Here is a 12,286-nt window from a genome sequence, read left to right as displayed (position 1 = left end):
GGAGCCGAAGCACCGCCCCCGGGGCGCGGAGGGCAATCCCCGGGGCGCGAACGAAGGCCCAGGGGCAGGCGGGCCCTGAAGCGGTCCTGTGCCATCGCTCTCCGGACCAAGTTGGGCGTCGGAACGGTGCAAGGCACTGACTTCCCAGGGAAATGACTTCTAAGTCATTTTAGACGATTTTATCTTAAGTAAAAGGTCTGTTCAGGTGCTAAACAAACCAACCTCAACATTGAGGGGGAAGGCAACTGGTGCACTTCGGCCTCTTGCTTCACCCCAAACTCTGCCTCCCCAGGGCCCCACCCCGATCCCACGGTGTGAGTTTTGTACACCCCGGGGGCACGGGGGGCAGGCGAAGCTGGGGGTCGGGACGCGAGCTGCGGCCGAGGACCCAGGGCTGACACCCCGCCGCCCATCCCCTCGCCTCCGCTTTCAAGGCCGGACGTTAGTTCAAGTGCGCCCCCTGCGGGACGACGTCGGGATCGGAGCCGAGGAGCCGTCTGCCCCGACTGCTGCGGAGCGGCCGGGAGCCCAGGTCCGGGCGGAGACCGGGCCCGCGCACTGGTCTCTGGGCGGACGGGGCTTCCTTTCCTGGTTTCGAGTGTAAGGGGAGCGCTTTTACTCCCACTCAGCTTTTTTTCTGGTGGGGGAGAGGAGTAAACATTTTCAAGTTTAATGCGGCCCAATTATCTCGTTTGCACGACTTAAAACGCTTCTCTAACTCATTTCAATCTAGTAAATATGCTTCGGCAAGTAGCTAATTTCTCAGGGATGGCTTCGCCTCCACATTTGCATATAAAGCGTGTTGGGAGCCGGCCTGTCTCCGGGTGCGCTGGTCGCAGGCAGCTGGGCCTCCTCCTCCGGGGGATGCGCCTGGGTTTGCTCGGAAGGCCGAGGCTCACGCTGGGGCCCTTGGGGGCGGGGGGAGGGCGAGCGGCAGGGGGCCTGGGCACCTGAGCACTGAGGAGGAGACAGACCCTCCGGGTCTCTCGCCCCAGCCCCAGACCCCGCCCGCTCTGATCCCGGGGAAAGGGCGCCCCACTGTGTCGAGTGGGCGCGAGCCTGGCGGCGGGTGGGGGGGCGCATTTTCCCCCAGGTTTATTAAATCGTGTCTGGAGATAGATGGACGTGAATACGGGAGAGGAAATCGCAGCGCTCAGTGGAGCAATCTTCTGGCTTTAAATTCCGAATAAAAGTCTCAAATATTCCCGGGTCAGGGGGCACTGTCTCATTAAAACCACTCTCGTCCTGAAACTGCAACGCAGACATTAAAGTGCAGTATTTTTCAATTAGAGCTGACGAATTCAATCAAAATTCCATAGATTAGGATGAAATGAGGCATGGGTCATTTACAGGGGAATTTAATTGCCGAGCCATTAGACAAATAGTATATTTGCCATTCCCGCGTTATCCATCATTTTCGACATCAATACCGGGGCCGCATCTCCGCGTCCCGCAGCCGCCCGGCGTCGGCTGTAAACACTGCCTTCTCCGTACCTTCTGATTATATCTGATTTCATTTAGGGCCACGGGGGATTATAAATGTTCACGCAATCAAGTTCATTAGGACTTCAAATCGCATTTCTGATTGGGATGGCGCTGCCGCTGTCCTCAGTGCGCCTTTCAAACCCCAGGACGAGGCATTCAAAAACATCGTTTTGAATTGAAAGCTTCGCATCCTTTTGTCCTTCGACGTCCCCCAGCCCCCACCTCGGGCGCCTCGGGCCTCCTGCTCGGGGGAGCAGCCCTGAACCCCACTGTGCGGAGAGCGGGGCTGGAGGAGGGTGGGGTGGACCCCCGCGGTCTCCAGGCCCCCCTCCCCCACCAGGCCGAGACCCACCCCGCAGCGCTGGGTGGAGAACCCACCGCAGAGCGGATCCAGAGACTCCAGTCTCGTGGGGGTCGGGCCCCTCGCGTTTTCGGGTCGCCGCTGGGTGTCGGCCCTGCAGGTCCCGCCCCTACCCCCGCCCGGCGTCCTGGAGTCCGGCGGCCGCAGGACTCCGGGCAGCGCTCCGGACCGGCCCTGGGGACTGAGGGCGGGGACCCCCCTTCGGGGCGGGCCCCTTCGACCTCAGCGACCGGGTGGGGGCGGAGCCCAGCGGAGCGATTCTCTCTCCGGATTAGCAAACCCGAGAAACAAAAGAACAGACTCTTCTGGGGCGTGCCGACCAGAAAGGCGCAAGACACCCTTCCAGCGCAGTTGAAAAATAATAGCTTAATATTAACTGCTCCTCATAAAAAATAGACTTTCACAGAGATACAGTTACAAGAAGAAAACCCTCATTTTACCCTCGTACTTTGTGCTCATCGCTGTTAGCTGCCTCAGTAATTTAATTGGAATGAAACGTGAGAAATGTGTCATTTTTGAGGCATTTATGCCTCACTTCCTAGAAATCTCATTGTGTTAACTAGGAGCCTACTGCGCTCTGTTTAGAGCCCATAATCACATTTTTATGTGTCTGTATTACGAGTTAATGTGACCTCCTGTCTTTGGCAGATTAAAAAAAATGGGCTCTTTCCGGAACATCCGCGTCAAACTCTGGCTCGCGGGAAGTGTGCGGAAGCCCGTTTTCCCGGGGTTCTCCAAACCTACGGGCAGGAGAGCGGGGGTGGGGGTGGGTGGGGAAGAAACCGCGGACGGAACAGTGCCTGCCGCCTGAATGATTACACACCGAATTAAAGCCCTGCGTTAGACGTGGTCGACAGCAAGCCCGGCGTTCTCAATCATGTTTATTGCCTACAAATTGCATTACAAAGAAATCCACTCTTTTTATTGGCGTGATTAAGCGGGGTGTTAGGGCTGCGGCAGGGCCGTTTTGGGAGATTGGGTGGAGGCGGGAAACCCGGCTAGCCGNGGTGGTGGTGGGTGGGGAAGAAACCGCGGACGGAACAGTGCCCGCCGCCTGAATGATTACACACCGAATTAAAGCCCTGCGTTAGACGTGGTCGACAGCAAGCACGGCGTTCTCAATCATGTTTATTGCCTACAAATTGCATTACAAAGAAATCCACTCTTTTTATTGGCGTGATTAAGCGGGGTGTTAGGGCTGCGGCAGGGCCGTTTTGGGAGATTGGGTGGAGGCGGGAAACCCGGCTAGCCGCATTGCCACGGTGAACATGTGTGTTTGGGTTGAAGAACACGTTTAACACGCAGATGAGGACCCGGCTGTCATTACGGCATCATAAAAGAGTCGGCGTAAAAATAACATTAACTTATAAACATATTGCCTATAAAGCGTGCATATTTAATTCGAAGGAAGCAGGCCACTCCGTAATCAATAATCACTCAATTTCTATGAGAGCAGCACGATTCTGGACGGTACGACACGATTCTGCAGTGTCTTTATACTCCCCTCCCCCCGCCCCACGAGCTAACGTCGGGCGTTCTTGAACTCGGGGGCGCGCCGGTCGGTGGACGCGGCTGAGACCGTTTGCTTATGGCGCCACCTGCAGGGCCCCGTGAGAATAAGTGTCCATACCGCACCCTCCCCTGGGCTCTAGAAACGTCACCTCAGGCTCTTTTGAGCAGCTTCCTGAAATTAATACTTGTTTTAAAACAGACAGGTGTTAGCAACTTCCAGAAAAATCCTGGATTTTGAAAAGGACACTTACACCCACCCCCCCACCCCCCACCATGAGATGCGGTGTTGGTCGAAGATGAGGCTTCCGACCGGCCCGGGCGCACAGAGAACGTTTGTCTGAAGACTAACGCATCCTCCACGCTGCGGCGGCGAAGATGCCGAAGATGCCGCGCTGCTGCTTCGTCGCTGCGTCCTCGGGCCGCCCAGAACAGGGGAGAAGCACTCGGCACGCTGACGACGCCCGAGACTGCAGTGATTAAGCGTCCCCTCCGCGCGGGGCGGGGGCGGGGCGGGTCAGGCTCTCCGGGCCTGTATTTTACACCGTTTCGATGGAGGGTTAAGTGTTCTCTGCCAGAGTTCAACAGCCTTCGCCATCCATGCCTGTCGTCCCAAGGTGATCTCAGCCCTGGCTGGTGCGGCTCAGTGGGCGCAGTGTGGGCCTGCAAACCAAAGTGTTGCCGGTTCGATTCCCAGTCAGGCCACATGCCTGGGTTGCCGCCCAGGTCCCCAATGGGGGGGCGCTGGAGAAGCAACCACTCAATGATGTTTCCCTTCCTTTCTCTCTCATTTCCTTCCCTCCCTAAGAATAGGTAAATAAAATCTTTTTTTTAAAGGTGATTTCAGAGATGGGATATGTGATGATTCTAAATGGTTGCTGAGATTAGCAAATATGTCAGAAAGAGTCACTGGTTTTGATTTACTTTGAAATATGCTCACAGTCTGTGCTGAAGGCCTGTTTCCTAGGCTACAACCGAAGGACCTAGTTCCTTATTTGCGCCCAGGGGAAAGTCCCCGGACTCCGGCAGAGAGTGCCTCGTGCGCATGCACGTGAATCATAGGGAAAAGGGGAGGGGCTCACATGAATAAGTATAAAGGACACATGGACAATAAGTAAGGTCGGGGGCGGAAATGGGAGGGAGGTAGGGGGCACTGGGGGGGGGCAGGGCAGGGAATATAAAACAGAAAACTGCACTTGAATAAGAATTAAATTAAAAAAAAGAAACATGCTGAATTGGTGATTATCATGTAGCCAAAAATTAAATGGACACAAATCTGCTAAAAAGAGAGGCCCATGGCAGTGTTCAGAATTTTAAGCACGTGGGCCCCGGGGGGCCGCGTCCATGTGAGGACTGCCTGCTGGCCATCTTGCTGAGCTGGGGTCAGCTCACCCTGTCCAGGGCACAGGCAGGGTGGAAAGGGGCCAGACCACGGCTGGTGGAGAACTCACTCTTGTATTTGGGAATTCTCTGTGGTCAGATGATATTGCCAAGGGCATTAGATAAGAGTTGGAGGGGACAATATCCCCCTGCTATCTTTTTTTTTAGTAGAAACAACATTTACCCTTTTGTTACCTTCTGAATTTTGAGTCATGTGAATAGAGCTTTCAAAAATTAAAGTAAGCAACTTAGGCCTTATGTTGCGTTTATGCCATGCCCAAAGAGAAAAGTAACAATGTCCAGTAGGAACTGTGAAAGAATAAAAAACATTTTTATTTACTTTTTAAAAGATTGTTTTTTATTTGTTTTTTTGAAAGAGGAGAAGGGAGGGAGAAAGAAATACCAATGTATCATCACCTCTCACGTGGCCACCACAGGGAACCTGGATGGCAACCCAGGCGTGTGCCCTGACCGGGAATTGAACCGGTGACTCTTTGGTTTGCAGCCCACACTCAATCCACTGAGCCACACTAGCCCAGGAAGAATAGGAAACATTTTTATGCCCTTTAATAACAGAAATGCCGAGGTGTGTTTTGTTCCCTGGGGAAGGTCTTTTGGAGGGTTATCTCAACTACCTCACTTCTCTCCCTCCCTCCCGCCTCCCCACCTTCCTTCATCCCCGCCCTCCTGCCCCAAGCCCCGCCTCCTTTTTCTTTTTCTTCAAGCCTCCTTAACGGCAGAACTCCCTGCTACATGCAGTACAGAGCAGAGCCAGTCACCAAAACAACACCCTTGTGAGTTCTTTTATTTTCTGATTAATAAAGCAAGTTGCTAGCAGTAATTAAAGTCTGAAAAACTAACAATGGGTCATCATTCACCAGACTTTCAGAAGTATAAAGCTAACATGTTGGCAAAATGTTCTGCTTTCTTCTAGGAACTCCCAAACACACTTAAGTGCCACACGCTCGAGAAAAACAGCCAGACTGCTTCCTACGGCGGGGGGGGGGGGAGGGGGGCCAGGCCAGCACGTCCACCCCAATTCTGACGACCACACCGCCCCATGAGGACCATGAGGACCGGGCGGCTCGGGGCGGTGGCTGCATTTCTCACTGTCCTTGCCCTTCAACTCATTCCCACGATCACCCTGCTTTGCTTTTCCCTGCATTACAGCCTTTATCTGAATATTAGGCGATTTTCTTCTAATAATAGAATGATTATAATAGTAGAAGGCACTGCTTCCTCTGGGCAGGCTGGGTGGGGCCGACGGGTTGGGGAGGGGCATCACCCAAGCTGAGTCCAAAGGCACAGGTGCCTCCCTTTTCCAGGTGGGTGCCTCCCCACCGAGTCCTGTTCCCTAACTCTCCTTCCTGCTCAGCAGAGCAGCCCGGCTCCGAAGCCCCATCTCTAGGGCTCATCTTGGCTCCCACCTGCCCCCCGGGTGCCGCATGCCTTTCCAGGACAGAGGCCTCTTCCCAAGGGTCCCACTGTGGCTGCAGCCACTCACCTGCTCTGTGGCCCTCACGGCCTGTCCAAGACGTCCAGACCCTTGGTCTGGAAGCCAGCGCTCTCCTGGTCTGCACCCCCCACCCCCAGCCCTGCCTGCTTCCAGAGGCCCAAGTGGGAGCCCTCTCCCCAGAGGACGGGTCCCGGTCCCCCCTCCAGCCAGGCCTTTGTCTGCGGAGGAGCTGGAGGACCGCTGTGCTCACCACATCCATCTCAGCGGGCAGATGTGGGCGGTCAGCTGAAGGTGCTGGGGGCGCTGTCCGGTCACTCACTGCCTTGCAGACCCTCTGTGTTGAACTCTGACCATCCACCAAGGCTCAGCTCGATCACCCTCGCCAGCTCACTGGGGTGACCTTGCCCTATGGTGGGCTTCACTCCCATCGGGCACAACGCCCTGCACATGTGACGTCCCCTCCCAGACTGGGACAAGGGGAGGACACACTGCTCCCTCTGAAGTGGTCCCAGAAGCCCCTCAAACTTGTTCAAATTGGACAAAAACAGAGCCATGCACCCTGTCCTCAGGGGACCATGAGGAGTCCTTGTTTTAAAATATAGTGTGGGATAGAAAACTTGAAGTCACGTAGGGCCAGCAGGGCAGGGGATGGCTGCCATTGGAAAGACAGTTAGTTACTCATGGGTCCCAGGAGAGGGACATGTCTCCCCATGGGGGCCACACAGGGAAGCACCGGGGTGGGCCAGAGACTGGCTGTGGTTTCTGTGGAAGGAACACGAGAGGCAGGGCAGACAGGCCTGGCTACTCCAAACCACTTGGGCTCTGGGCCAGAGTGGCTGACCTAGCTGTGTCTGGTACCTGGCTGTGGTGGCTGGCGGCCTGGGCATGAGCACCCACGTAAAGGGGTGGCTGGGGGTGTGAGTGCTGGGTGGGTCAGTGTGCACTTAATAAGCATGGTAGCAAGCTGTGAACTCTCCCTCAGAACCGGTGACCCTGGGGTGGGGGGCAGCCTCTCCAGAGTTAGCAAGACCTCAGATACCAAAACACCAGACTGCTGGGAACAAGGGACTAGGTTGACACAGTCCTGGACCATGTGACCTCTCTCTCCTTAGGGATGTGGGGACGGTAGCCGGTCAACCTGGGGCTCCCTGGGCCGCCCACCAGGGCGGGGCCAGCGGGTTTTGCTGAGAATCCCAGACAGAAGACTCCCCTGGGGCAAACACGCCCACCTGACAACCCCGCCAGTGTCCATCTGGGGAGCCCTGGACCCCCGTGCTGGGAAGCACCCGTGGGCTCCTGGGAAGGTGATTTATCCTGGAAGCCAATGTCCTCCTTCCAGGTGCACATCTGCCACGTTTGGGGACAGTCTTTCCAGGCAGCCAGCCTCCCAGGAGGGGTGGGCACGGGACCAAGTCCAGAGGCTCCGGGTCTCAGCGCAGCACACCCTCTGGCTCCAGGAGGAGGTAGCCCTGCAGGGACACGGGCAGGGGCAGCCGGGGTACCAGGCGAGAGCACCCCCTGCCAAACCGCCTGCGGATGGCGCAGCGGCAGAGGTGCTGCAGGCGGCGCGGGCCGCGGGCCGCGGCCAAGAGGCCCTGGTAGAAAGGCCGGTGTGCCTGGAAGGGAAGGCGGGCGTCAGTCCTTGCCCAGGGAACCTCAGCCCCGCAACTCCCTGCCGGAAGGAAGGACCGAGGTCCTCTCCTGGGCTCCCCGGGAAAGGAGCGGCCCTGCCTGGTGCGACGCCCGCTCCGCCGGGGTCCGCCCCTTTCTCAACTGCAGTCTGTGCCCAGGCCCAGCGAACGTTTGGGAGATTTCATGAAATTTGGGCCGCCCGCTTGAAGTCCGCTCTGCCCCGCCCTTTGCACAGGGTGACATTTGCTGATCAGTAATAAGCACGGGACTCGCTTGACGAGGGACATTTTCTAGGGGTTTCTGGAAAGAGATGCTCTGTCTTAGTCAAGTTGGGCATGGCTGCAGGGCCTGCAGCCCGCTTGGGCAGAGACGAAGCCGACACCCAGGAGGCAGAGCCTGTGGGCAGGGGCTCGGGTGCCCGCCCTTGGCCACAGCCTGGGTCCCCAAGCCCCAGCCAGCGTGGGTCTGTCCGCGCTCCACGCAGCCAGCAGCACCCCAACTCTACCACGGGCACGTGGCTGGGTGACGGCTGAGTCTCCCGAAGGCAAACAGCGGTACTCACGAGCGCCCCCAAGGGCTCCTCAGCCCTTCTCCTCCTCCAGGTGCTCTCTACCCACCTGGGAAGCAGCACAGACCTCCTCACAGGCGAGCGGACACAAAGGACAATGCCGGACTGAAGCGGAAGGAAGGGCGGCCCCTCACCTGAAACGCCTCCTCGGGGATCGCCTCCCTCCAGGACTGGGGGGGCACGTGGAGCTGTGGGTAGGAGTTGAAAAGCACCTCAAGGACCCTGGGGGCCGATGCACACGACTTCAGCACCTGGTCAGGGAACACGGGGAGGCCACCGTCAGGCCAACTGGCCTCGGGGCCCCGTGTGGAAAGGGTGGGGACGCGGAGGTGTGTTGGCACCCCACTACTGTCTGTGGGACCCCACTATCCTCCGTCCCACCCGAGCGGTGGTGAACACAGAGCAGAGCCGGGGTGGGGCCCAGCGCTCTGCATGCTCACAGAGGGCCTGTGCGCCCAGCCACCGTGCAAGCCCAGGCAGACACTCGCGTGCAGGGTCCAGCACCGCGCTGGTGCCTCCGGGACGCTGCTGGGGCAGCGATGAGGCGGCGTGGGGAGAGCATCAAGCCCAGGGACCGTGTCCCCAGCTCCTCACCTTGATCTTCCAGTCTGTCGGGACACTGGGGGAGAAAAGTTGCCTCGCTGTGGAGTTCCCTCTCAATCTGGCGTCCCCCAGCCCCCCCCCCCGTTGAAGGATTCCTACTCCGCTATTTGCACATTTANTCTCAATCTGGCGTCCCCCAGCCCCCCCCCTCCCCCCCCCCCGTTGAAGGATTCCTACTCCGCTATTTGCACATTTAAAACCTGTCAGCGTCAGAAAGATGGGAACACTGTGCTTTTTACAAACGAACTTTTTTGTTACGAAGAAATTTGAATGGACACTGAACTGGGCCCAGCGGTATGACAACCCCCCAGGCACCCACCTATAACGCGGGGAGAACCCTGCCCTCTCATGCCCCCAGGCCCTCTGCCTGACACGATTTTAAAGCAAATGCAATTCTGTCACTGCGCCTGTCAATTTCTTCGTGTCTCTCCAAGGGCCCTTCGGAGGGAACGTCCACACAGCAGCAGCTGACAAGTCAACACGGTTCTTAGTGCCGTCTGGTCGGTGTTCAAGATTTCTCTTACAGGCCATTGTAGGAAAAGGAATTTGTTTGTTTGACGAAGAACACGAACACACGTGGGACCAGGGGGTTCGATGCACTTTCAGATTTGTTTTGTGTCGCGTGGCTTATCTGTTGGACAACCAGGACTCCTGCCCGTGGAGTTCTCACTGCGGGGACTCAGCGCGCCTGTCCTGTGGGTGGGGCCACGCTGCCCCTGCACTGCTTCCTGTACGTGACGACTGGACTCGGACGCTCGCGGACGCTCCATCGGATTCAGAGTTGGTCTGGGGGAGGCGCGGGGAAACCTCATGATTCTGTTTTTGAGGCCTGAGATTTACCAAGTGTTGTGAGATGGTTGTTTGTATTTTGGGGCTGGGAAAACTGAGTTGAAGCAATTTTTCCGAGACCAGGCAGTGGGTGCCCGCAGTGAAGAGCGCAGTCCGAGCAGTAGCTGCATCCGGCTGCACCGGGCTTGCCCGCCTTCCCGAGCACACAGTCGCACAGAGAAAGGGATTTACGTCGCTGCCCCTTCATGGCTTGTCCGGGTTCTTCCCCCCCCCCCGAACCCCTTTAAGATGCAGAACAAAACGGCAAGTTCCCATTGCTTCGTTCAGGGCAAGAGCCTATTAACGTGTCGTGTGCACTAGGGCTTAATGCACTTGGACAGAACATGAATCTAGGCAACAAGAAATGGGCTAGTGCTTTGCATGTTATTTTGAAACTTGGTTTTTCTATGCTCCAAAGAGACTGCAACCAAAAACTGTAAGTGGGTATCATCTTAGTGGCCATATAATATTTTACTTTACGAATGCATCATCTTGTGGTCAGGAAGTTAACCACTGCAAGTTGATATTGTAAACAGTGAATATTTTTGGACATCATTCTACCTCTTTCTGCCCCCGGCCATTCTTAGGTAATAATTCTGTCCCCTTCCTACACTGAATACCTGGAGGTAAAAATGCAGGGGCAAAGGGTAGGTACTTTTTAAAGCTGTTAGAACATGTTATCAAATTATGAGTGTGTAAATTGCTGCATCTCGTGAAGAACTGAGTATGAGGATGCCTCTTTCTCCCTACACAAGCCATCTTGTTAAGTATATAAATTTGAGCACCAGCCGATGTGGCTCAGTTGGTTGGTTGGGCATTGTCCCACAAACCAAAAGGTCACCAGTTCGATTCCTAGTCAGGGCACATGCCCGAGTTGAGGGTTCTGTCCCCAGTTGGGGTGTCTGTTGAAGGTGCACAATCTCTCCTTCTCTTTCTCCCTCCCTCCCCCTCTCTCTAACATAAAAAAATAATTAATTAAAAAATGTGAAATAGTTGCACTTGTTTTAGTGGACCGTTTGTTTTTCTTCCTTTCTAAATTGCTACATTTTGATCATTTTTTCCATACTGTGTTCATTTTTTCATTGATTTGTAAGTACACCTTATTTATGAAGGCTATTTTTTCAGATAGACACTTATTTTTGCAAGCAATGGTACTTTCTTCTCCTTAATATCAGTACTGCTTATTTATTTTTCTTGTCTTATCACATTTGCCAGAGCTTCACAGTTCAATGTTAAACAATATTGATACCTGGCATCATCGTCTTTTTCTTAATTCTAATAGGATTGTCTCTAATGATTCACCATAAATATAGTCTTGGATATTAGTTTCAGATAGATGCTCTGTTCTAAGTTAAGGACACGTTTCCACTCCTAGGTTACTGTAAACTTCAGGATTTAATTTTATTTTTTGCCTTCTTTAACCAGGTTGACACAAAAGATTTTCCAATATTGACCCACTTTTGCCTTCATAAAACAGACTTTATTTGTCTGTTCTTCTAAATAAAATGGCAGATTGAATTTACTAAGGTTTTTGTATCTTTTAATAACTAAATCTGATTCATAGTTTTAGTTTTAGGGCGCTTTCTTGCCAAGTTGTAACATCACTGTGTGTTAACTTAGTAAACCTGAGACAACGTCTGTATCTCTCATACACTGACGGATTTTTAGAAAGTGGATGACAACTGAGTTAGGAAGGCACAACGGAGCACACTGGGCGCTGTCTGAGCCTGTCACGTGGCTGCAGACCATAATTTGATCATTTCTTCCCCGGTGGCTGGCTTACTTGGCCCTCATTCCTTCCTGAGTCAGTGTGGTTAAGCCCTATTTCCCTAGGAAGCGGTCCCCACTTTGCAGGAAGTCAGCGTCGCACACGCATCCATCAGGGTCCGGCAGGAAGCAGACGGCAGGTCTGACACGGGGGGGCGGGTTCAGGGACGTCTATGGATACGGGGGCGACCGCCCGGCGGGAGTGCACAGGAACCGCCTGAAGTGGAGGTGGCAGCAACACTGTTTCTGTTTCCAGGACAGGAGGTGGGGTGGGCTAACCCACCGGTGCATGGTCTTGGTGGGGGACACACAGCCCGCCTGGAGCAGACCGGCGGCCAGGTGAGGACACCCCTGTACTCACTGTCCTTCCCTTACTCCTGCTGTGGAGAGACCGCGCTGGCCAAACCCAGCAAGGCAGGGGCAGGGGCCGGGCAGGTGTGTCCCGGTCTACTATAGACATTTCCTGTCTATATCTCCTTGCAAAGTAAGTTTGGTATTTGCATTTAGCTTTACAGTCGCCTTTGACAATTGTCTCTGGCCCACTGTTTGGCGTTCCTCCGCTGACTTCCATAGCGCGTCTGGGGTTGGTGACCTGCTGTCTGCCCTCACAGCCATCCCTGGCTCTTTTAGTTTCTTGGCTTTTTCTTCCCCTTTTCAGTTAAGAAGAGGTTCAAAGATTTTTTTGTTAAATCCAAAG

The 12,286-nt window shown here is 54.8% G+C and overlaps 1 protein-coding gene across 1 annotated transcript in view; it reads right to left on the bottom strand.

The window, feature by feature from the left end:
• Positions 1-7,621: 7,621 nt before the first annotated feature.
• Positions 7,622-12,286, bottom strand: part of ASB18 (ankyrin repeat and SOCS box containing 18) — a 41,102-nt gene continuing 36,437 nt past the window's right edge. Inside the window, exons 5-6 of the mRNA XM_037069235.1 lie at positions 8,526-8,642; positions 7,622-7,807 (exon numbers count right to left, since the gene is read on the bottom strand). Of these exons, the coding sequence (XP_036925130.1) occupies positions 7,622-7,807; positions 8,526-8,642 (303 nt within the window). The remainder of the gene's footprint in view (positions 7,808-8,525; positions 8,643-12,286) is intronic.

The sequence above is a fragment of the Sturnira hondurensis genome, unplaced genomic scaffold (assembly GCF_014824575.4).
Source record: "Sturnira hondurensis isolate 20B ecotype Veracruz unplaced genomic scaffold, ASM1482457v3 Scaffold0018493, whole genome shotgun sequence".
Classification (NCBI taxonomy): Eukaryota; Metazoa; Chordata; class Mammalia; order Chiroptera; family Phyllostomidae; genus Sturnira; species Sturnira hondurensis.
The sequence above is the reverse complement of the archived record's forward strand: the minus strand, read 5'-3'. Positions and strand labels throughout refer to the sequence as shown.